The 21,973-nt window shown below is 44.2% G+C and overlaps 1 protein-coding gene across 1 annotated transcript in view; it reads left to right on the forward strand.

Annotated features, from left to right (window-relative positions):
• The first annotated feature begins 12,589 nt into the window (after window positions 1-12,589).
• The window catches only part of PODXL (podocalyxin like), a 201,388-nt gene continuing 192,004 nt past the window's right edge, over window positions 12,590-21,973 (forward strand). Inside the window, exon 1 of the mRNA XM_063926767.1 lies at window positions 12,590-12,916. Coding sequence (XP_063782837.1) covers window positions 12,871-12,916 — 46 coding nt within the window. The 5' untranslated portion in view covers window positions 12,590-12,870. The remainder of the gene's footprint in view (window positions 12,917-21,973) is intronic.

Below are 21,973 nucleotides of genomic sequence, written 5' to 3' on the forward strand. Positions count from 1 at the left end.
AAGTGGGTCTGTGCCTGATGTAAAACAGTCAGGGCTGCGTAAGAGGTGGTAATGAGGTGGAATTCAACACTCTATATGCTTCAGAGGATGGAGGAGCAGCAAAAGGCCATTCAAGTCTATACATCCACCTACGATATAGGCAAAGGAGGGGGAATGCATTTTGGCTACCGTGCTCGATGATAGGTTTAAAGCCTACGTTGTATCTCTCTTTCCGCCAGACACAAGTCTGCAGAGGTTCAAAGACCTGCTGGTGAGAAAATTGTCAACTCAAGCGGAACGTGACCCGTCAACAGCTCCTCCTTCATTTTCTCCCGCAACTGGGACTGTGAGGAAAAGGATAACATTTCCTAGCCCACCTGTTGGCGGTGATGCAGGGCAGTCAGTAGTGAGTGCTGACATCTGGTCCGGACTGAATGACCTGCCAACGATTACTGACATGTCTACTGTCACTGCATATGATTCTGTCACCATTGAAAAAATGGTGGACGACTATATGAGTGACAGCATACTAGTAGGCATGTCAGACAGTCCGTACGTATACTGGCAGGAAAAAGAGGCAATTTGGATGCCCTTGCACAAACTGGCTTTATTTTACCTACGTTGCCCTCCCCTCCAGTGTGTACTCTGAAAGAGTGATTAGTGCAGCCGGTAACCTTGTCAGCGATCGGCGTAGGAGGTTACTTCCAAAAAATGTGGAGAAGCTGATGTGTATCAAAATTAATTATAAATTCCTCCGGGAAGACCTTGACCAGCAATGGCCTCCAGAAAGTACACAGGGACCTGTGATAGTGGATTCCAATGGGGATGAATTAATACTCTGTGAGGAGGAGGATGCACACAGTGAAATGGTTGAGGAATCGAAGGATGAGGTTGACATCTTGCCTCTGTAGAGCCAGTTTGTGCAAGGAGAGATTGATTGCTTCTTTTTTGGTGGGGGCCCAAACCAACCAGTCATTTCAGCCACAGTCGTGTGAAATGATTGGTTTGTTAAAGTGTGCATGTCCTGTTTATACAACATAATGGTGGGTGGGAGGGCCCAAGGACAGTTCCATATTGCCCCTCTTTTTCTTCCTTGCATCATGTGCTGTTTGGGGCCAAGTTTTATTTAAGTGTCATCCTGTCTGTCACTGCAGTGCCACTCCTAGATGGGCCAGGTATTTGTGCCGCACACTTGTGTCGCTTAGCTTAGTCATACAGCTACCTCATTGCACCTCTTTTACTTCTTTACATGATGTGCTGTTTGGGGCAGTTTTTTTAAGTGCCATCCTGTCTGCCATTGCAGTGCCACTTCTGGATGGGCCAGGTGTTTGTGCCGCACACTCTTGTCACTTGGCTTAGTCATACAGCTACCTCATTGCACCTCTTTTACTCCTCGGATTTGCCACTATTTCACAGCATAGCACCTTTATAAAAAATGCACAAGAGGCGTTGAAACGTAGGTGTTTTACACTATGTTTGTATTTTTTATATGATTTGAATAAACACCTTTTATGGCTGATTAAATCCAAGGAGTGCCGCCTGGTTCTTAAAGCATAGGGGAGAGTAGCAGCAATCCATCCCAGAGAGCCGGTTTTGTTTATGAGTATTGGAGGGAGGCACCCCAGTAGATGCTTCATGACAGTGAGTGCCATTATAATCACTTGAGATATATATATATATATATATATATATATATATGGCACCCGTACCATCACTACTCTTTCATCATCCCTGCCCTCAAAGTTAATCTTACCTCATCGCTACAGCAACCCTGATAATCTCATTCACATCTCTCCCACAAACTCATATCCCCTATCCTGTGCCCTCTGGAATGCCAGATCTGTTTGTAACAAACTGGTCCCCACTCATGACCTTTTCATTTCCAACTCCCTACACCTACTAGCCATTACTGAAACTTGGATTACGCCCTCTGACACTACTTCTCCTACTGCTCTCTCTGCTGGGGGCCTCACATTCACACACACACCCCGACCTGGGGGTCTCCATGGGGGTGGTGTTGGGGTCCTTTTACCTTCTAGTTACTCCTACCAACTCATACCACCAGAACCATCCCTTACATTCTCTACATTTGAGGTCCATGCCATACGCCTCTTCCAACCAGTCCATCTTAGAGTAGCAGTCATTTACCGCCCCCCCTGGCACTGCTTCCAAATTCATCGACAACTTTGCTTCCTGGCTTCCACACTTCCTCTCTTCCCTCCATTATCCTAGGCGATTTCAACATCCCTATTGACATCCCCACACAATCCTCTGTCTCTAAACTCCTTAACCTCACCTCTTCACTTGGTCTCTCCGAGTGGACCTCCTCACCCTCCCATGTGAATGGGAGCTCACTGGATCTGGTCTTCACTCACCACTGTGATATTTCTGATTTCTCCAATTCCCCATTTCCCCTCTCTGACCACCACCTGCTCTCCTTTAACCTATCTCTCTCGACTTCCCCATCTCTACCTCCTAAGGCTACCATCACTAAGCGTAACATTGAAGCTATTGACTTTCCTCCCTGTTTGACTCGCTTCTCTCTCCTATTCTCTCATATACCCTGAACAAGCCACTTCCACATACAATGCATCCCTTACTTCTGCTCTTGATTCTGTTGCTCCACCAACCACTATTCACCCTCGCAAATTAACACCTCAACCCTGGCACACCAAATGCACCAGATATCTGCAAAAATGCTCACGTACTGCTGACGACACTGGAGGAAATCACGCTCTAAGGCAGACTTCCTCCATTTCAAACTTATGCTCTCATCCTTCAGTGCTGCCCTTTCTCTTGCTAAACAGTCATACTTCAAGAACCTCATCTCCTCCCAGTCTTCCAACCCCCGACGCCTGTTTGCCACTCTCAACTCACTCTTCTGCCCACCTCCACCTCGTCTTCCTTCCTCACTCACTGCTCTTGACTTTGCCACTTACTTCACATCGAAAATTGACTCCATATGTCAGGACATCACATTACACCAGACCATCAGTAACCAGCCTTCTCCCATCCCTTACCAACCCTCCCCATCCCTCGCACCTACTCTGACATCTTTCTCCCATGCATCTGGAGAGGAAGTCATGGCCCTCATTCGTTCCTGTCCCCTCACCACCTCCCCACTTGACCCTATCCCCTCCCGCCTCCTCCGCTACCTCTCTCCTTCTGCTTGTTCCCATCTTTCCCACCTTCTCAATCTCTCCCTCTCATCAGGCACTGTCCCCTCTGCCTTCAAGCATGCACTCATCTCTCCTATTCTTAAAAAACCTACCCTTGATCCAAACACTCTATCCAACTACCGACCCATCTCTCTCCTCCCTTTCGCCTCCAAACTCCTTGAGCGTATTGTCTACAACCGCCTTATTTCCTTTCTTTCCTCACACTCACTGCTTGACCCATTCCAGTCTGGCTTCCGTCCTCTCCACTCCACTGAAACTGCCCTTACAAAAGTTTGCAATGACCTCCATACTGCTAAATCTAAGGGACACTACTCTCTACTTATTCTACTTGATCTCTCTGCTGCTTTTGACACTGTGGACCATCCTCTCCTACTGCAAATCCTTCACTGGTCTGCGTGACACTGCCCTCTCTTGGCTGTCCTCCTACCTTTCTGACCGTTCATTCTCTGACTCCTCTCATGACTCCACCTCCCCCTCACTTCCATTAACTGTAGGGGCACCCCAAGGTTCTGTCCTTGGTCCTCTTCTCTTCTCTCTCTATACGTCCTCACTAGGTAAGCTCATTAGTTCTTTTGGTTTCCAATATCGTCTCTATGCTGATGACACCCAAATCTAGCTTTCCTCTCCAGACCTCTCCCCTGCTCTCCTCACTCGTATCTCCAACTGTCTCTCTGCTACCTCTTCCTGGATGTCCCAGCGCTTTCTTAAACTTAACATGTCTAAGACCGAGTTGATCATCTTCCCTCCCTCCCGCATAACCTCACCTCCTACAATCTCATTATCTATTGATGGCACTACTATCTCCTCTAGCCCCCAAGTGCGCTGTCTTGGAGTAATCCTTGACTCCTCCCTCTCCTTCAAACCACACATTCAGTACCTCTCACAAACCTGTAGTTTTCATCTAAAAAATATTTCCAGGATCAGACCCTTTCTTTACCAGGATGCTACTAAGACTCTTATCCACTCACTGGTCATCTCCAGACTGGACTACTGTAATCTCCTCCTGACTGGCATTCCTGACAAATACCTCTCTCCACTCCAATCTATCCTCAATGCTGCTGCCCGGCTCATCTTCCTCACCAAATGCACTACGTCCACCTCTCCTCTCTTACTAGACCTTCACTGGCACCCCTTCCCTTTCAGAATCCATTTCAAGCTTCTCACACTCGCTTACAAAGCCCTCACCCACTCCTCTCCCATCTACATCTCTGACCTTTTCTCCCTTTACACTTCCACCTGTCCTCTTCGCTCTGCTAATGCACGCCGACTCTCCTGCCTACGGATTACTTCCTTCCACTCCTACCTCCAAGATTTTTCACGTGCTGCACCACTTCTCTGGAATTCCCTACCTCTCCCCCTCAGACTCTCCACCTCTCTACAAAACTTCAAACGGGCTCTCAAGACCCACGTCTTCACCAAACCCAGCCAAATCTCATCCTAACCCTCTGTTCTACGCCCTCTATGTACCCCATATGTGTCACCCCTGTCTGTCTACCCCTCCCCTTTAGAATGTAAGCTCTCACGAGCAGGGCCCTCTTCCCTCATGTGCTTATCCTTTCTTACTTTAATCATCTTCAGCTGCACCAAATCCAGCAGTCTTCTGCCACCTGATACTTATTCCAGTGTCATCTGCTGATGTAATTATGTTTATTTACCCTGTACTTGTCCTATACTGTAAGTTGCTGTTTTCCGGTTTGATTGTTTATGTGCTCTGTAATTGGGCGCTGCGGAACCTTGTGGCGCCATATAAATAAAGGATAATAAAGGATAATAATAATAATAATTTAAAATAAATAAATAAATAAATATATATATATATATATATATGTTACCAGTCCATCAAAATGATGGAACAGCATGTCAGTAATATCAGCGCTAGTGGCTGTGCTCGCCCTAAAAGAGCACCACTTGAATTGCTTCCTTAGGCTTCATCTAGTGCCCGTCGGTGCACAAGACACTTGAATTCCCCCCATAGAGGGGAGGAGTTATGTTAACCTTTTAAAATTATTTGTTAGTGCCATGATATGAGGCAATAATAAATTATAGTTAATGGGGGAAATTTACAATTACAGTAATAATAAATCTGTTCCTTATAGAGGGATAAAATACCTAATAGTATTAAAAATATTCAATTATTAATATCCTAAACATTTACAAATATGAATATGCAACAGAATTATTGACAAGAACTGCTGTATACCTGTTTAATATATTGGCAAACAAAACTGAATTCAAAAATACAAAAATGTTAACATCATGGGGTAAATTTACTCAAGCTTCTACAGCAGAGAATTAGTGATGTTACCCACAGCAACCAATCAGATGCGGTCTATCATTTCTGTATTCCCTTTTAGAAAATGATAGACAGCATCTGATTGGTTGCTATAGGCAACATCACCAAATCTCTGCTTTAGAAGCTTTAGTAAATGTACCCCTATGTGTCTGTGGGGCATATCCAATTGGCAGAGAGATTTTTTGCAGTAAAAAATGAACGCGCCATGCATGCTCCTGACTCTTCTGATATCCAACTGAAAAAGATTGGTGGCGATACTTTTTCCTGCAAAATCCCTTTTTTAAAAGTGGGAAAATCAGTCGGCACCCTAGAAGTCAGGAACATTACTAATGGTTAACATTATTAATATATATTACTGCTTTTAAATTGCTCTATTTTAACAACTTTGAAAACCATAGAAAGCAATTTTTAAGCAAATAAATGCTCTATTAATATTTAGATGTTATAAAAATGCCTGTAAGCTGATTTTTTTTAGCTATTTTAAGCCACTTTAAACAAAAAAAACTAGTTAAAAAACACATGTAACTCCCACCTGCACAGTTCTAAACACCTGTCACATATATACAGCACCCCCATATACCTGTCCCACATCTTTTACCCTATTATTCTACACTTTGCAGCATTTTACCCCAATAATGACATGTCATTATTACCCTAATTAAAAAATTCTAATTGCTTAATTAATTATTAGGTTGGGTCCAGGTTTTCTGAACAATAGAATTTACAGGGACTAAAATTCTCACAGTCAGTTGGATACCAAAAACCCAGCGTCTGGCCAACATTTCTCATGTCGCAGGAAAAAACAAATGAACAATTGATTATGCCTCTATATAAAGCTGCTGTACTTAATATTCATCCAGAAAGTCTAAAGCAATGTCAGCCATTAACACTGTGTTTAGTAAAAATGCTGGCAGCCTCTCCTCCTATTTGTTAGAAATGCAGCCACTTACTTCATACTGGTGGTTGGAGGCCAGCAGAAGCAGCCAGAATTCCTACCAATCACAGCTCTAGGTGCTTTAAGTCAGTGGGAGGCATTCATATTATCTTATTTATTTATTACCAGTTATTTATATAGCACACACATATTCTGCCGCGCTTTTACAGAGAATATTTGGCCATTCACATCAGTCCCTGTCCCAGTGGAGCTTACAATCTATATTCCCTACCACATGTACATGCACACACATTCACGCTAGGGTTAATTTTGTTGGGATCCAGTTAACCTACCAGTATATGCAAGTACGTGGAGAATATACAAACTCCACACAGTTAGGACCATGTTGGGAATCGAACCCATGACCTCAATGCTGTGAGGCAGTAATGCTAACCATTACACCATTCGTACATTGAAGGTGACTAACGGGCAGATATCTTAACTTTTTTTACTAAAGTAATGTGAAAAGGGGTGTTTTCCCACTCTTTTCACATTATTTTAGTATCACTTGAATGTATTAGAGGGATTTTGAAGCAGTTTTCGCGAAAAACTACTTGAAACTAGAGATGTGGGGGTTCTTAACGGCAAAATTAACGCGAGTTTGGCGTTATCGGGATTTTTATTATTAGCTTTCCAAAACACAACCGAGAGTTGTTTTGAGATCCGGGTAAATCCATCGCAGATCGCAACATCATCCTATATATCGTATAGTTTGTACCCAGCTTTAGCATACCGTGGCACCCAGATCAGTGTTATAAATAAAATGCTTCACCAGATGTGATCCATTCTACAGTACTATAGCCATATACCCCAACGCCAGGGGCGTAACTCCTGTAGACAACGGAGATGCCTGCCTCCAGGCTACAAGCCCTGAAGGAGCACCTGCATATACAGCAGCACCTGTGTATGTTACAGTAGTACAAGTGGTCTTCCTGCTTTTCCAACTTAACTCTGTGGTGCACCCTCTGCTGCTGCAGAGTTAATTGGCTCAGTCCCAGGAGCCCTGCTAACACCTGCAATAGAGGACAGGATTGCTCCCTCCTGGTACTGCTCTGCCTGCGCTGCAGCAAGTGACAATGCGTCCTCTGCTGCTGCTGCTGCTACTGGACTGTGAGATAGTACTCTCCGGTGAAAGTTGACTCTGAATGCTGCAGATGGCTGACCCTGACCCACCGACCGTTGTCACACAGTGTAGCTGGAGCCCCGCCAATTCACTGCGGGCTCCGGTCTTGGAAGACCAGCTGAGAGCACTATCTATATAGGGGGACATGTACTAAGGCAACCAATCAGTTGCTCTGCATTATTTTATTGTATGCAAATTATAAATGTTATGTAAATGCTGATTGGTTGCCATGGGCAACTTCTCCACTGGCTTACTTCTCCACTTTTATCACTGCTTAGTACATGTCCCCCATAATTCTGTAAATCGTGTGTTTTATAGACGAGTATGTTTTTATATTAGAGATGAGCGGGTTTGGATTTACCTGGATCTCAAAATGGCATCTTATTGGCTTTCGGATGTCACGTGTTTTAGTTAGCCAATGAGAAAATCCAGATAAATCCGAACTGGCGTTAATTCTGGTGAGTAAAGAGACAAGTAAATCCAAACCCGCTCATCTCATTTTTATATACACACGCCTTGTTTGTTTTCCCTTTTTTTAAGGTGGAAGAGGGGCACCAAACTCCAACTTGCCCCTTGGCGACTAGGATAAATTTACGCCCCTGCCCAACGCTTTTTTTTATTAATAAAAAAAAAAAAAAATTGGGAAGAGAGTATACAGTAACTAACTTGCATAGCCTTTACCCCCTTTGCTACGGAACCCCCTACATTTTAAAAAGGAAGATTGGGGCACCCTCATTTGAAAGATAGGTGATCACATGTTGTTGGGCTATCATATTAATCTTACATATTTGTAGTAGGTGTTTAAATGAAAATGGTGAAAATTAGCAGAATAAAAAATTTTTAAGTTCCAACTGCTCTTTTGGAAAGGTGGAATAATGTCAAAGAAAGAACCACAAAGTGTTTACTTGTGGTGTTTATTAAAAAATCATGTATGCTTTTCATTCACTTTTTATGAAATTTCTAAGAAAAAACACTTTGTGGTCATTTGTTAAACTTTATTTGATGTATTAGAATTAGCAAAACAACTAATAGTATTTTACTTAATCTAATCTTAATCTAGTATGTGGGTACTACATAAAAAGAACAGTGATGTTTCCAAATTTGGGAGGTCATTCAGACCTGATTGCTGGGCTGCGTTTTTTGCTGTCCTGCATTCAGATAGTCGTCGCCTACAGAGTGTATTTTCTCTGTGCAAGTGTGCGAACACATGCGTAGCTGAGCTGCTAAAATTATTTTGTGCAGTGTGTGCGCAACCCAGGACTTACTCCTCCAGTGCGATAGATATAGGCTGATCATGGCCAGAGCTGATGTCAGACACCCTCCCTGAAAAGAGTGGTCTTAAGTTTGCCGGCGGCCGGACTCCCGGCGACCAGCATACCGGCGCCGGAATCACGACCACCGGCATACCGACAGCTTTTCTCCCTCTTGGGGGTCCACGAATCCCCTGGAGGGAGAATAGATAGCGTGGCGTTAGGGGCTCATTTGCGCTCGCCCAGCTGTCGGTATGCCCGTGGTCGGGATTCCGGCACCAGTATGCTGGCCGCCGGGAGCCCGACCATTGCATAACATACAACACCCCCTGAAAATGCTTGGGCACGCCTGCGTTTTTCCAGACACTCCTTGTAACTGCTCAGTTGCCACCCACAAACGGCCTTTTCCTGTTTGTCACCTTGCGAACGCCCATGCGATCGGATGTTTCGCACCACCCCGTCGCTGACCGGTGATGCCCGTTGTTGCTGTCTGACGCGCGTGTGCATTGCAGTGCATACGAATGCACTGTAATGATCTGATCGCCCGCTGTGCGAAAAACGCACAGCAACGATCAGATTTGAATGACCCCCTTGGCCTTAGCACAGGGGTAAAAAAAAACAATACTCAGCAGTGAAGGGTTTAAAGAACACTTCCTTAATGCTTTGGTTGAGTTTTGCAGCCCAGCACAATAATAGCTCCCTGAATACTTTATATTTATATAAATATTCTTACGTAATAATATTAGCCAGATTATTATTATTATTATTATTCCTTTTTTATATGGTGCCACAAGATTTCCGCAGCACTCAATTACAAAGTACAAAAACTACTGAGCAAAACAGGAAAACAGTGACTTCTAGTTAAAGACAATAGAGGACAAGCACAGGGTATATAAACATAGGTACATCAGCAGACGACATTGAAATAAGTATCAGGGTGGCAGAAAACTGCTGGATTTGGGGCCATCGAAGATGGTTTAAGCAAGAGGAGGAAAGGCACATGAGGGATGAGGGCAATGCTCGTGGGATCTTACATTCTAAAGGAATCTTTAATGAAATAGTATTCTTTACTGAAATGTACTCATAATAATAATAATAATAATAATAATTTATTATTATTATTATTAATAACAATAATAATGAGAAAATCATAATAATAATATATGACATCACAAACATAAATGGTAAACATGTGAAACAGAGAAGATCTCTAAAGAACAATAATTAACATACTGATACTATTGCATCACTAAAAAGAAACTCTTGAGAATGTTGTACTACTTCACCTAGGTTGCAGTTTTTGCAGCCTAATTGTTCAATATGCCTTGTGCTGTAAAAGGGTTCTGTCCATACTTGCCTACTCTCCCGGAATAGCCAGGAGGCTCCAAAAAATCGGGTAACCCTCCCAGCCCACCGGAAGAGCAGGCAAGTCTCCCGATTTCAGGGGTCCCCCCCTGCCCAGCCGCCCGCTTAGCGAGTAAAGTGGGCGGTCCGGGCAGGCGATGACGCGAATCGCGTCATCATAGCCATGCCCCCTGCTGTATAATGCCGGTAATAGCGGCATTACACAGCAGCGGGCGTGGCTTACATAACGCAATCCCGCAGCCAAGCCCCCATTCTGCCTCCGCCACGCCCCCGTTCCACCTCTGGCCCACCCCCCTCTACACGTTACGTCACTGCCCGCCCTCCTGCTGAGCCGACCTGGCTGCCCTCTCTTCCGGAGAGAGCAGCCTAAAAGTCGGCAAGTATGGTTCTGTCCCATCCTAGCCATGAGGTGGTTTAAAAAAATGCTCAGTAATCATAGCTCTCAAATCATAAGCATCCAACAAATAGGATTGTTTATTTGTATTTATATCCTGATGACGGTGGGACTGCAATTACACATTCCAGTGCGGGATTTACAATGAAAGCGAGTGCTGCTTTAAATTTTCAGCTGCAACTTGACGAGGAGCAATGGCTTACAAAAGTGCAGCCGCTTGGTAAATATTGCCCTACTGTAGATGATTTTAAATAAAAAAGAAATGGTAATTACAATTTATTAGTATTATATTTGACCTACTGAAGAGAACCACAGTCGGTATGAGGAAGTTATTTTGTGGGAAATCACCAAAATCTAAGCATTCCCAGGATGTAACAAGGAGGGACCACAACAGATAACTCTGACATCTGCCGCAGTGCCTTTATTTCCGACAGCAGAAGCAGCCCCATAGGTTGTGTTGGGTGTCGTACGGTATGCCGGCGCTCGGGCTCCCGACACCCAGCATACCGGCGCCAGGAGCCCGACCGCCGGCATACCGACAGCGTGGCAAGCGCAAAGGAGCCCCTTGCGGGCACGGTGGCGCGCTACGCACGCCACACTATTTTATTCTCACTCCAGGGGGGTCATGGACCCCCACGAGGGAGAATAGTTGTTGGTATGCCGGGTGTCGGGATTCCGGCGCCGGTATACTGTGCGCCGGGATCCCGACATTCGGCATACAGAAGACCACCCGTTGTGTTGGCCACACATGCACAGTACCCACATCACATGCACAAGCAAAGTGATAGAGGTAGCTACAGTACCACTTTGCTTCTAGCCATTTGCAAAGGAATTTTCTGCTAGGCACGTGAGGCATGTGCCTTGGAGCGGCACTTGCTGGGGGCGGCACACCTGGCTGATTAGGGCCATATGATTCTTTTATTTCCGTCATTACAACTTTACATATATATATATATATATATATATATGTATGTATGTATGTATATATATATATATATATATATATATATATAATTTAGCAAATGATGGGAGTCAGACTACTTGTGGTCCTGGAGTTGGTAGTAGGGTGAGGTTGGGGCTGCTTTGTGATGAAGGGGGTTGGGGGGAGGCGGGGCGGGGCGGCGGCTAAAAACCCCTAAATTCGGCCCTGACCAGCACATCAACTATTATAAGTACGTGTGGTCATTTTCCATGACCACACTGCAAGCTGGCATGAAACTTTCATGCCACAACCACATTTTATATGCAGCTGGTGGTAAATATGCCTTTTAGGGGTCTATTCATGAAGCTGTGAAAAGAGTGGAGAAGTGAGCCAGTAGAGAAGTTGCCCATGGCAACCAATCAGCTGCTCTGTATACTTTTATAGAATGTGTTTGTTAACTGGTACTTAAGAGTTGATTGGTTGCCATGGGCAACTTCTGCACTGGCTCACTTCTCCACTCTTTTCATTGCTTCATGAGTAGAACCAAACACTGCAAATGAAACACAAAGAGATATATTACTTTTCCATTGCATAAATACACATGTTCTTTGTGGTCTATACTTATCTTTTGATGTTATCCTGTTTGGAATAATTTAAAATGTATTGTTTTATTTTTGGTGATTTTTTACTCTTGCAATTGGATAGTCAATAATGTATTTTCTTATGTAAATTCCTACTGCTCCAGAGGAATTAGTAAACAAATGGTCTCTAGTTAATCCCTCTCCATATAACCCCGAGAGTCCAGCTGTCTGGTCCAGATTATCAAGGTTTGCCAAAGCAGCCCTCACCCACAGCTCTCCTTCCCAAACACCATGGTAACAAGGGGTGGAAAAAAAATCCTTATTGTTTTACTGTTTCCAAGTTGAACTCTTTGCAGCACCCCATCCAGCCTAATTATTGTTTTAGCACAGGACTTCCTCACCAATTCCTTTCATGGAGTCATTTCCATTGAACTCGCATCCTGCAGATATCTTGGTTAACACTGCAGAAGGAGGAGTTTCCTATGTTATTGTTTTTTTGGGGCAGGTCCACCCAACTTTCCTATTGGAGAGAATAGATTGAATTTGTCCATGACAAAGCCCCCCTTTTATCCTCCCCAGCCACAGCCAGTAGATTTGTTAGAGATCAGTATTACGGCAAGTGGGGGATTTACAGCAGCAAGTGTGCAGCATCACTGGGCATACAGGGAAAGTCAGAGAGAAACAGGACAGGCTGACCACACAGTGAGGAGGAAGCAATAGGACAAGCAGACTGTATTCTGCAAGGTGCTGCGCGTCCCCGGGACAGTCGCTGCACTGATAACCGGCGTCCCCTATATAGGATAAGAGAAGCAGTCTCCGTCTGACCACAGCAGCCGTAGCCGGACACATCATGATCGTACTGCGCCTATTGTTGGGAGTGCTCTGTGCTGCTGTGGGTAAGTGCATTTGTACCAGCTCTCCTCCTGGCCAGCCACCAGTCACACGGGCCGGGGAGGAAACTGGCTGCAAATAGTTTCAGCTCATACTGTGACTGAGCCGCCGTAACATGTCCCCACGCTACAGTAGGCTTCGTATAGATCTCTCATTGGCATGGGCTTTTCTGGTAGTTACTCAGTATGCAGGAACTACAAACAGTACAACGCTACAGTATAGCAGAACGTGGTAACTGTGGTGGTAGCGGATACACCAAGAAGCAGCTCATCCATTCATTGCTTCCCGATACAGTCACACAGCCACCAGCAATACATTCTCCTGCGCTGCCCATCTGCATACTGTCTCCGGCAGCGGAATACAGGCAACCTGTTGTTCTACACCTACTGTGTGTGGACCCACAGGCACCGATTTTATGTGATGCTGGACCTTGTAGTTCCATAACTTCCAGAAACCCACATGCTACCTTTTTCTGTTGTAATTAACCAAAGTATATTGTGTTTTATACCACTTGTAATATTTATGTACATTTTTGTTCACGCAGGAAAACATATGTATCCTGTGATATTTACCTTCCTATTCCAACTCTTGGGTATATTCATTTTTCATGTAACAATCAGACAGACTTGAATACATTTGTTCAGCCATTTGGGCATAAGAGAATATTCAAGGATAAGAAAATGACCTGCAATGCATTATAAGATGTGTACTGCTTTATCAATGTATAGATGGTATGTATGTATGTATGTATGTATGTATGTACTGTATGGTATGTATGTATGTATGTATGTATGTATGTATCTATCAGTGGGCAATATTAACACCACATTTTTACACTGCATACCTATTTAATGATTTTAGTGTTGTTCACATTAAATTCACTAGCTGCATCATCGCTTGGAGAGTGATAAAATGGAAAGTGATAAACTACCAGCCAACCAACTCCTGTCATTTTTCAAACAGGGCATGTGACATGACAGTTAGGAGCTGATTGGCTGGTAGGTTTTCTCCATTTTATCACTCTCCAAGCGATGATGCATCTAGTCTAAATGACAAAGATTTCAATGCCATCAAAAATCTGTTCTATGTAACTTTTAATCATGTTTTATTAATGTTTTGTATGTCACGTGAAAGAAATGTGTAAGGACAGGGAATGATGGAAATATGAAGCTCTGCTCCGTTTGAACTATTTTGAAAATGCACTTTTTAATCCTTTATAGTTCACAAACCATTATATATCTGTAAAATCGTATTAAGGTCTGAAATCATTTCTAAAGGGATCAGTTTAAAAGGAACTATAGTAATAAGTATAGATAAAAATAAAGTGTTGTCCCACTATGCCGCATAAAAGTTCTTGTTTTTTTGTTTGTTTTAGCAAGATCATTTAAGTGGTATACTGGTTGTAATTTTATATTGGTTGTGCATCTGATATGTACAGTCAGTACAGGTGCTCATTTTGTCAGTCACAGCATGACATATCATAAGAATGATACTGGGTTGCACGTCATATTGTGCCGGTTTCATTGTGTCCTTTTGTACACCAGTCACGTCTTTCTAAAAAAATATATATATATATGGCTTACACTTATTTATTCTATATAATCTTGTAATCCTTTAATGAGTTATCAAATACAGTAGCCCATTGTAGTATGTCCATCGTAGTAGTGGTACGGTAAGTGTGGGTGAGAAGAATTTAGGGTTCAATGAACATCAGCAGTGATTAGAATAAAGACAAGCGATGGCACATATCACAGTAACAACAAGGGCTGACTGTGTACACATGGGAACATATGGTAGTGATTCTTTGACATAGCAGAGGCATTTGTATGGAGCACAGGAGCAGTTGGAACAATAATACAGTACAGTTCTAAAGAAACACATATTTGTGTCTGATATGTTAGACAAAACACAAGCACAAGAAGTCCAGTAATATTGTCAGAGGGTGAAGGAAGTTTTGTATCTGAGGGGTAGATGTATTAACCTGTAGAAGGCATAAGGAAGTGATAAACCAGTGATAAAGCAGTGTTAAGTGCAAGGTGATAATGCACCAGCCAATCAGCTCCTAACTGGTAATTTACATATTGGAGCTGATTGGCTGGTACCTTTATCACCTTGCACATATCACTGGTTTATCACTTCCTTATGCCTTCTCCAGGTTAATACATCTGCCCCTGAATTAGAAGCACTTAGAAGAATAAGGATTCAGGGGCAGATGTGCTAAACCTTGGAGAGTGATAAAGTGGAAAGAATAAAGTGCAAGCCAATCAGCTCCTCTTTGTTATGTTACAGGCTGTGTTTAAAAATGACAGGAGCTGATTGGTTGGTACTTTATCTCTCTCCACTTTGTCACTCTCCAAAGATTAGTACATAGACCCCTTAGTATTGTATATTACTAAGGTGAAGGGGACTCATAAAGAAATCAAGGGTGAAATGTAATAGGGTGTGAGAATCAGAAAGTGAGAGATTTTGGTAAAATTCTGCTGTTTTTTTTAAAAGTGGCAATCATTTACATGGCAAAACTAGGTTGATTTTGCCATGTAAATGATTGCCAATTTAAAAAAAAAAAAAAAAAACAGGATAATTTTACCAAAATTTCTCACTTTCTGATTCTCACACCCTATTACATTTGCCCCCAAATGTGCAAACGCTCTGGCTGAAGCGGAAACAGCCTTGTAGAGGGGAAGGGGACTACACCTCTTTTTCTTTTTTTCTTTTATATTATTATTATAGAAGTTAAAAGAGGAATCCAAAGGGATTTGTTAAGACTGAAGCCAAAGGAGTAGAGTCTTGCAGGGAAGACAAGTGTTTAGCAGATTGCTTAAATTAGTTTCTCCAGTAGAAGAAGGAAAGAGAGCTAAGATGATTAGCATGAATACCTGCTAAGGAGATGGCCCTGGACAATGAATCTTTAATATTCCAACACAGTTTCTCTATTTAGAGTAAATCATTTTTCTCTGTACTTTTTGTCAACTCATTTTCCATTTCTTATTAACAGAGGAATATTTCTGGATTATAAAAGATACATTATCGAGGGCCATCACCTTATTGTGCATTTAGAGTGATTATTGGGAATGAATGGTATAATGTATTAATTAGAAGAGAATATCTTTTCTACACTTACTTAAAAAAATATAAATAAATGTTAGTTTATCTGCACTTATGTAATTGTTGTTGTTTTTTTGTTAATTATATCCCTTATAAAGAACACTAAACGCAGATCTGAGGAGATGTCCCCTATTTTCTAGATCTGCTGCTGTTCTTATTTTGGATTAGCCTCTAATTAATTATCCTCTGCTTTGTTTATGAAAAGGAATTGCACCCAAGGTGAAGGTGTTTTTCTATATGTTGGGAGGTTTGGCTACAAGAGGTGCTGTTTACAAATCTAGTCCTTCATAAAAGAAGTAGAAAAGAGGATATCAACTATAGACCTTTGAGTATGACATTGGTAACAGCAAATATAACGGAAATACTGCTGAAATAAAGAATGATGGAACAGCCAACAACGAACAAGATTTTTTTATTGACTGGATTTCTAAAGTAGCAGATCACGGTGGAGCCATAGATATATTGCAGAAGCAAGAAATTGGAATTCATGGGATTAAATTGAAGGGTGGCATTGGGTTATGCAGATATGACATTAGGGGGTGCAGGCATCAGTGGAGTACCTAGGAATCTCTACTTGCTTTTCTATATCGTAATTGGTAGCATACTGATATCGAAGGTAAATATGCCTCTTTTTTGTTTGGACATTATATAAATGTGTAAACACGGCAGACATACCATGAAATATGCAAAAACCATGTACTTTGGTTTCAAAATCTGAAAGTGAAGTGTATTATTAATGGCATAAAAGTGGTGACTACTGAGCAGGAAAAGGATGTAGGAGTCACTGTGTTAGAGGGCTTCAGGTTTTGAAGGTAATGTAGCGAAGCAATTGGGAAGGCTGGACAGATGCTAGACTGCATGGGAAGAGGTATTAATGTTTCTGTAGGAAAGAGCTGGTAATGTCACTATATAGGTTATTATACAGTATATCTAGAATACTGAGTTGACAGTACAGTAGGTGTGGATTCAAGTCATATTTCTGGAAAGACATAAATCAGATATTGGTGCAAAGAACGGCAGTCAAAAGAGTGCATGGTCTAAATCACGAAACTTATTAGGAAACGCTAAAGAAGCTATACATGTACAGTAGCTTGAAGCAGTGAACGGTGGGGTGATGTGATAGGAACCTTCATATATATCCAGGGGTTTAACAAGGTACAGTTGTCTTTTTTTGATGAGAAAATTACGTCTCTATTGCAATATTTTACTATCTAAACACCTCTAAATACAGTTTTATTCATTAAGATGGATGTACATGAGGTATTACACTGTGTCCTTATATTTTTACATTAAAATTAGGACTTTTCCTTACTTTTCACCTAGGCTGGAGGTACGTACTAAAAGCCACAATTTCTCCCATTGAAACATACATTACCCAATGCGGATTTCTAATTGAATGGGAAACGGTCACGGCTGCAGGTTTTACCTGTATTAAAAAGTTGCACAACCTAGTTCACAGCTAACAGACTCTGCCTCAGGTTGTAGTGGTTCTTCTCCTATGAGAAAACATGTTGCACGTACAATTGGACTGTTACAAGCATGTGATATGTAACTAACCCTGATTCTATTTTACCACCACAATTTATTTATTATTTTCCCCAGTTAACTTACTTTCCTATATGCCTCACAGGCAATGAACGTACTGTATTAAGTAAAAGAGGCATATGATTTCAGCAAACACCTTCCTTGGGGAACCTGCATATTTTTCTGTGCGTCTGAGTGATGTCTGTGTGTCTGATGTCAGTGTAATGGATGAGTGACGTGTCTGTATGTCTAGTGTCAGTGTGGTGGGGTGAGTGACACCTGTTTGATGTCAGTGTGATGGGGTGACGTCTCTGTGTGTCTGATGTCAGTGTAATGGGTGAGTGACATGTCTGTGTGTCTAGTGTCTGTGTGATGGGATGAATGACACCTGTGAGTCTGATGTCAGTGTGGTGGGGTGATGTCTCTGTGAGGGCAGGATGTACTATCCATGATTGCAGGTCATCGCCGGTCATCGCAATGATGCTAATCGCATATGTACTAACATATGCGATTAGTATCACAAAGCAATGCCAGGGGTGTCCTGCGATCAGTGATGGTCCGCAGAACAGGGTTTGCGGCGGTTTCCGTCACCTCTCATCCCCGGGAGGTGATGTGTGCAGGGAGTCCCCGTGCTCCTCCTTCTCCCCCCTGCAGCATGAAGGAGACAAGGCTGTGCAGCGGGGGAGAAGGAGGAGGGGGGCTGGGGAAAGCGAGGTCGTCGTGAGCGGCGCAGGTCGGCGGCGGGATGCGGCGGCGGTAAGTAGCCCATAGGCTTCTATAGGGTATCGCCATCAAAAGATGGCGATACCTCTGGCGGCGTAAACCCGGCGGTGGGGTCTTAGTACATATGAAAATGCAGTAAAACCTCAGAAAACAGGGGTTTTACTGCATTTTCCTTTTAGTACATCCCGCCCTGTGTCTGATGTCAGTGTCTGTGAGTGAGTGACGTGTCTGTATGTCTAGTGTCTGTGTGATGGGGTGAGTAACACCTGTGTGTCCGATGTCAGTGTGATGGTGTGACGTGTCTGTGTGTCTGATGTCAGTGTGATGGTGTGACGTGTCTGTATGTCTAGTGTCAGTGTGATGGGATGAGTAACACCTGTGTGTCCGATGTCAGTCAGTGTGATGGGGTGACGTCTTTCTGTGTGTCTGATGTCAGTGTAATGGGTGAGTGACGTGTCTGTATGTCTAGTGTCTGTGTGATGGGGTGAGTGACACTTGTATGTCTGATGTCATTGTGATGGGGTGATGTCTCTGTGTGTCTGATGTCAAGTGTGACTAGGTCAAAAGAAGGAAAAATTCCTTATTTTGATGTAAATTTGCTAATGTCTTGCCAATGTTGTTAAGATACATAGCTTAAACAATTTATATTTATTGAATAAGAGAAAGATTACCGCCACATTTAACTTACTGTATTTTTCTGTTTATATATGAGCGTCATTTAGATAATATTTTAATATATAAGAGGGCAGTGGTTCCCAAACTGGGTGCCTCGGAGCACTTGCAGGGGTGTCCTGGGATGGTAATTCAGGACCAATTGAAATTATGGTCAATGTAATAGGAAAAACCAGTGATTGTGGCTTCCAATCACAAACAGAAGCTAATTCTGTCCCTCACCCCCATAGGCGAAACTAGACATTTGGTAATGGGTGGTCCCAGTTGGGCCCCCACTCCCAAAAAGAAGTGCAGAGCTAATAATGTGCGCGCACCAAAGGCGCGCGTGCCAAAAAGTGGACGTGGCCACATACCAGAAGGGGCGTGGTCACTGAAAATGGGGTGTGTCAACATGACATGCCGCCTATTTCTTATCACACTTGGAACATTCTTTTCAAATCCAAATGCACCTTACCTATATGATGGTTGATCACAATGTGGAACCTCTGAAGAACTGTGTCCTCTAAGGCAGACGGCGTCTTCAGTTGGTATTCACTATTCATGTAGGAGATCACATCGTCTGGAAGATGCCTGTTTGTGTAGGAATATTAACAAGGTCAGCATCATACGACAGCGGTTCAACCAGACTAACATCCTGCCCCCTGTGTCACATCCTGCCCCTTGCATCTCTCAGGCACACCACTTCGCCCTTGCATCTCTCAGCAACACCATCGCGCCCTTGCATCTCTCAGCCACACCATCTCCCCCTGCGTCTCTCAGCCACACCATCTCCTCCCAGCATCTCTCAGCCACACCATCTCCCCACTGTGTTTCTCAGCACACCATTATCTCCCCCTCGTGTCATCTCTCAGCAAACCATTCCCTTACCCCACCGTTGTCTCTCAGCACACCACTACGTCCCCCTGCGTCATCTCTCAGCACAACATCATCTATCACCTGTGTCACCTTAGCACACCATCATCACCCCCTGCAACGTCTCTCAGCACACCACCACCTACTCTCTGTGTTGTCTCTCAGCACACCATCACCCACCGCCTAAATCATCTCTCAGCCACATCATTATCTCCCTCTCGTGTCATTTCTCAGCACACCATCACCTCCCCCTGAGTGACCTCTCAGCACACCATCACATTCTATGTCTCTGTGCCCTCATTCTATCTCAGTGTGTCTCCCTGCCTTCATACTGTGTCTTTCAGTGTGTACCCCCTGGGGGATATTCAATTTGCCCGCAATGATTGCGGGTGTAAAGTGTCGCCGCCGGGGGCTATCTAATTAGCCCCGATAAGCCAGTGCGTGCGGCGGTTTATCAGGGATTTGGCTTCACCTGCCTCTGGCAGGCGAAGCAAAATGGCCGATAACAGCCCCGTTTTCATCCGAAAACGGGGCTATTTCACCCGAAAACACACAGGTTTTCTGAACCTGTGTGTTGACGGGTGTAACTGCACTCGTTATCGACCGAGCTAATTAAATAGCCCGACCGCAGCACCCCGCAGAAACATCAGGGGTTTTTACTCCCGATGTCTCTTCGGAGGCAAATTGAATATCCCCCCGTGTCTCTGTGTGTCTCTCCGCCCCCCCCCCCCCCATTCTATATCTCTTAGTGTCTCTCTCTCCCCTTCTAAGTCGCTCAGTGTGTGTGTCCCCTTCTATGTCTCTTGGTGTCTCTCTCTCCCCCTTCTATGTCTCTGTGTCCCCCCCTTCTGTTTTTCAGTTTTTCCTCCCCCTTCTTTGTCTCTGTGTCTCTCTCCCCTATGTCTCTCAGTGCCCAGTGTCTCCCCCCCTTCTGTCTCTAAGTGTCTCTCCCCCCCCTCATGTCTCTCAATGTGTCTCTCTCTCCCCTCCCCTATGTCTCTGTGTCCGTCCGTCCCTTCTATGTCTGTCAGTGTCTATCCCCTCCCCCATGTCTCTCATTGTGTTTCTTCTCAAGCACCCCCCCCCCCCTTCTAATAATTTCACAGGGCCACCCCTCTTCCCCTTCTCACATCCTGGGAGCCGGCGGGGTGAGGCGGATGGAGCCGGGAGCCAGCGGGGTGAGGCGGAGGGCAGCAGGCAGATCAAACAGGGAGCGTAACACATTGCGGTCACGCTCCCTGCAGCAAGAGTATCTGGTAGCGGGCGGGAGGACGGCAGCCAATGATGGAGGGCTGAGGGAGGACTGGCAGAGCTCCGGTGGGTGCGAATGCGGCGTGAGGTTATCACCCCACGCCTACTTGCTACCATGGGGGGGATGGGCGGAGCCCGGGAGCTACAGCGTCAGCGCGACTGTAGTAGTCCTCCCGGTCAGCAAACGCATTCCTGACCGGGAGTACACTAAAGAAATTAATAAATGGTGGTTTGAGGCTAATGGGTGGTCCTGTGCACCCCCGGACCACCCCCCAGATTCGCCTATGCTCACCACATAGCTGAGGCTAAGATGACATATAAACATATTTTCTCTGACGTCCTAGTGGATGCTGGGAACTCCGTAAGGACCATGGGGAATAGCGTCTCCGCAGGAGACTGGGCACAAAAAGTAAAAGCTTTAGACTAGCTGGTGTGCACTGGCTCCTCCCCCTATGACCCTCCTCCAAGCCTCAGTTAGATTTTTGTGCCCGAACGAGAAGGGTGCAAGCTAGGTGGCTCTCCTGAGCTGCTTAGAAGTAAAAGTTTAAATAGGTTTTTTATTTTCAGTGAGTCCTGCTGGCAACAGGCTCACTGCATCGTGGGACTAAGGGGAGAAGAAGCGAACTCACCTGACTGCAGAGTGGATTGGGCTTCTTGGCTACTGGACATTAGCTCCAGAGGGACGATCACAGGTTCAGCCTGGATGGGTCCCGGAGCCGCGCCGCCGGCCCCCTTACAGAGCCAGAAGAGTGAAGAGGTCCGGAGAAAGCGGCGGCAGAAGACGTTCCTGTCTTCAAATAAGGTAGCGCACAGCACTGCAGCTGTGCGCCATTGCTCTCAGCACACTTCACACTCCGGTCACTGAGGGTGCAGGGCGCTGGGGGGGAGCGCCCTGAGACGCAATAAAAACGATATAAAAACCTTATATGGCTAAA

Source organism: Pseudophryne corroboree, chromosome 6 (assembly GCF_028390025.1).
Source record: "Pseudophryne corroboree isolate aPseCor3 chromosome 6, aPseCor3.hap2, whole genome shotgun sequence".
NCBI lineage: Eukaryota > Metazoa > Chordata > Amphibia > Anura > Myobatrachidae > Pseudophryne > Pseudophryne corroboree.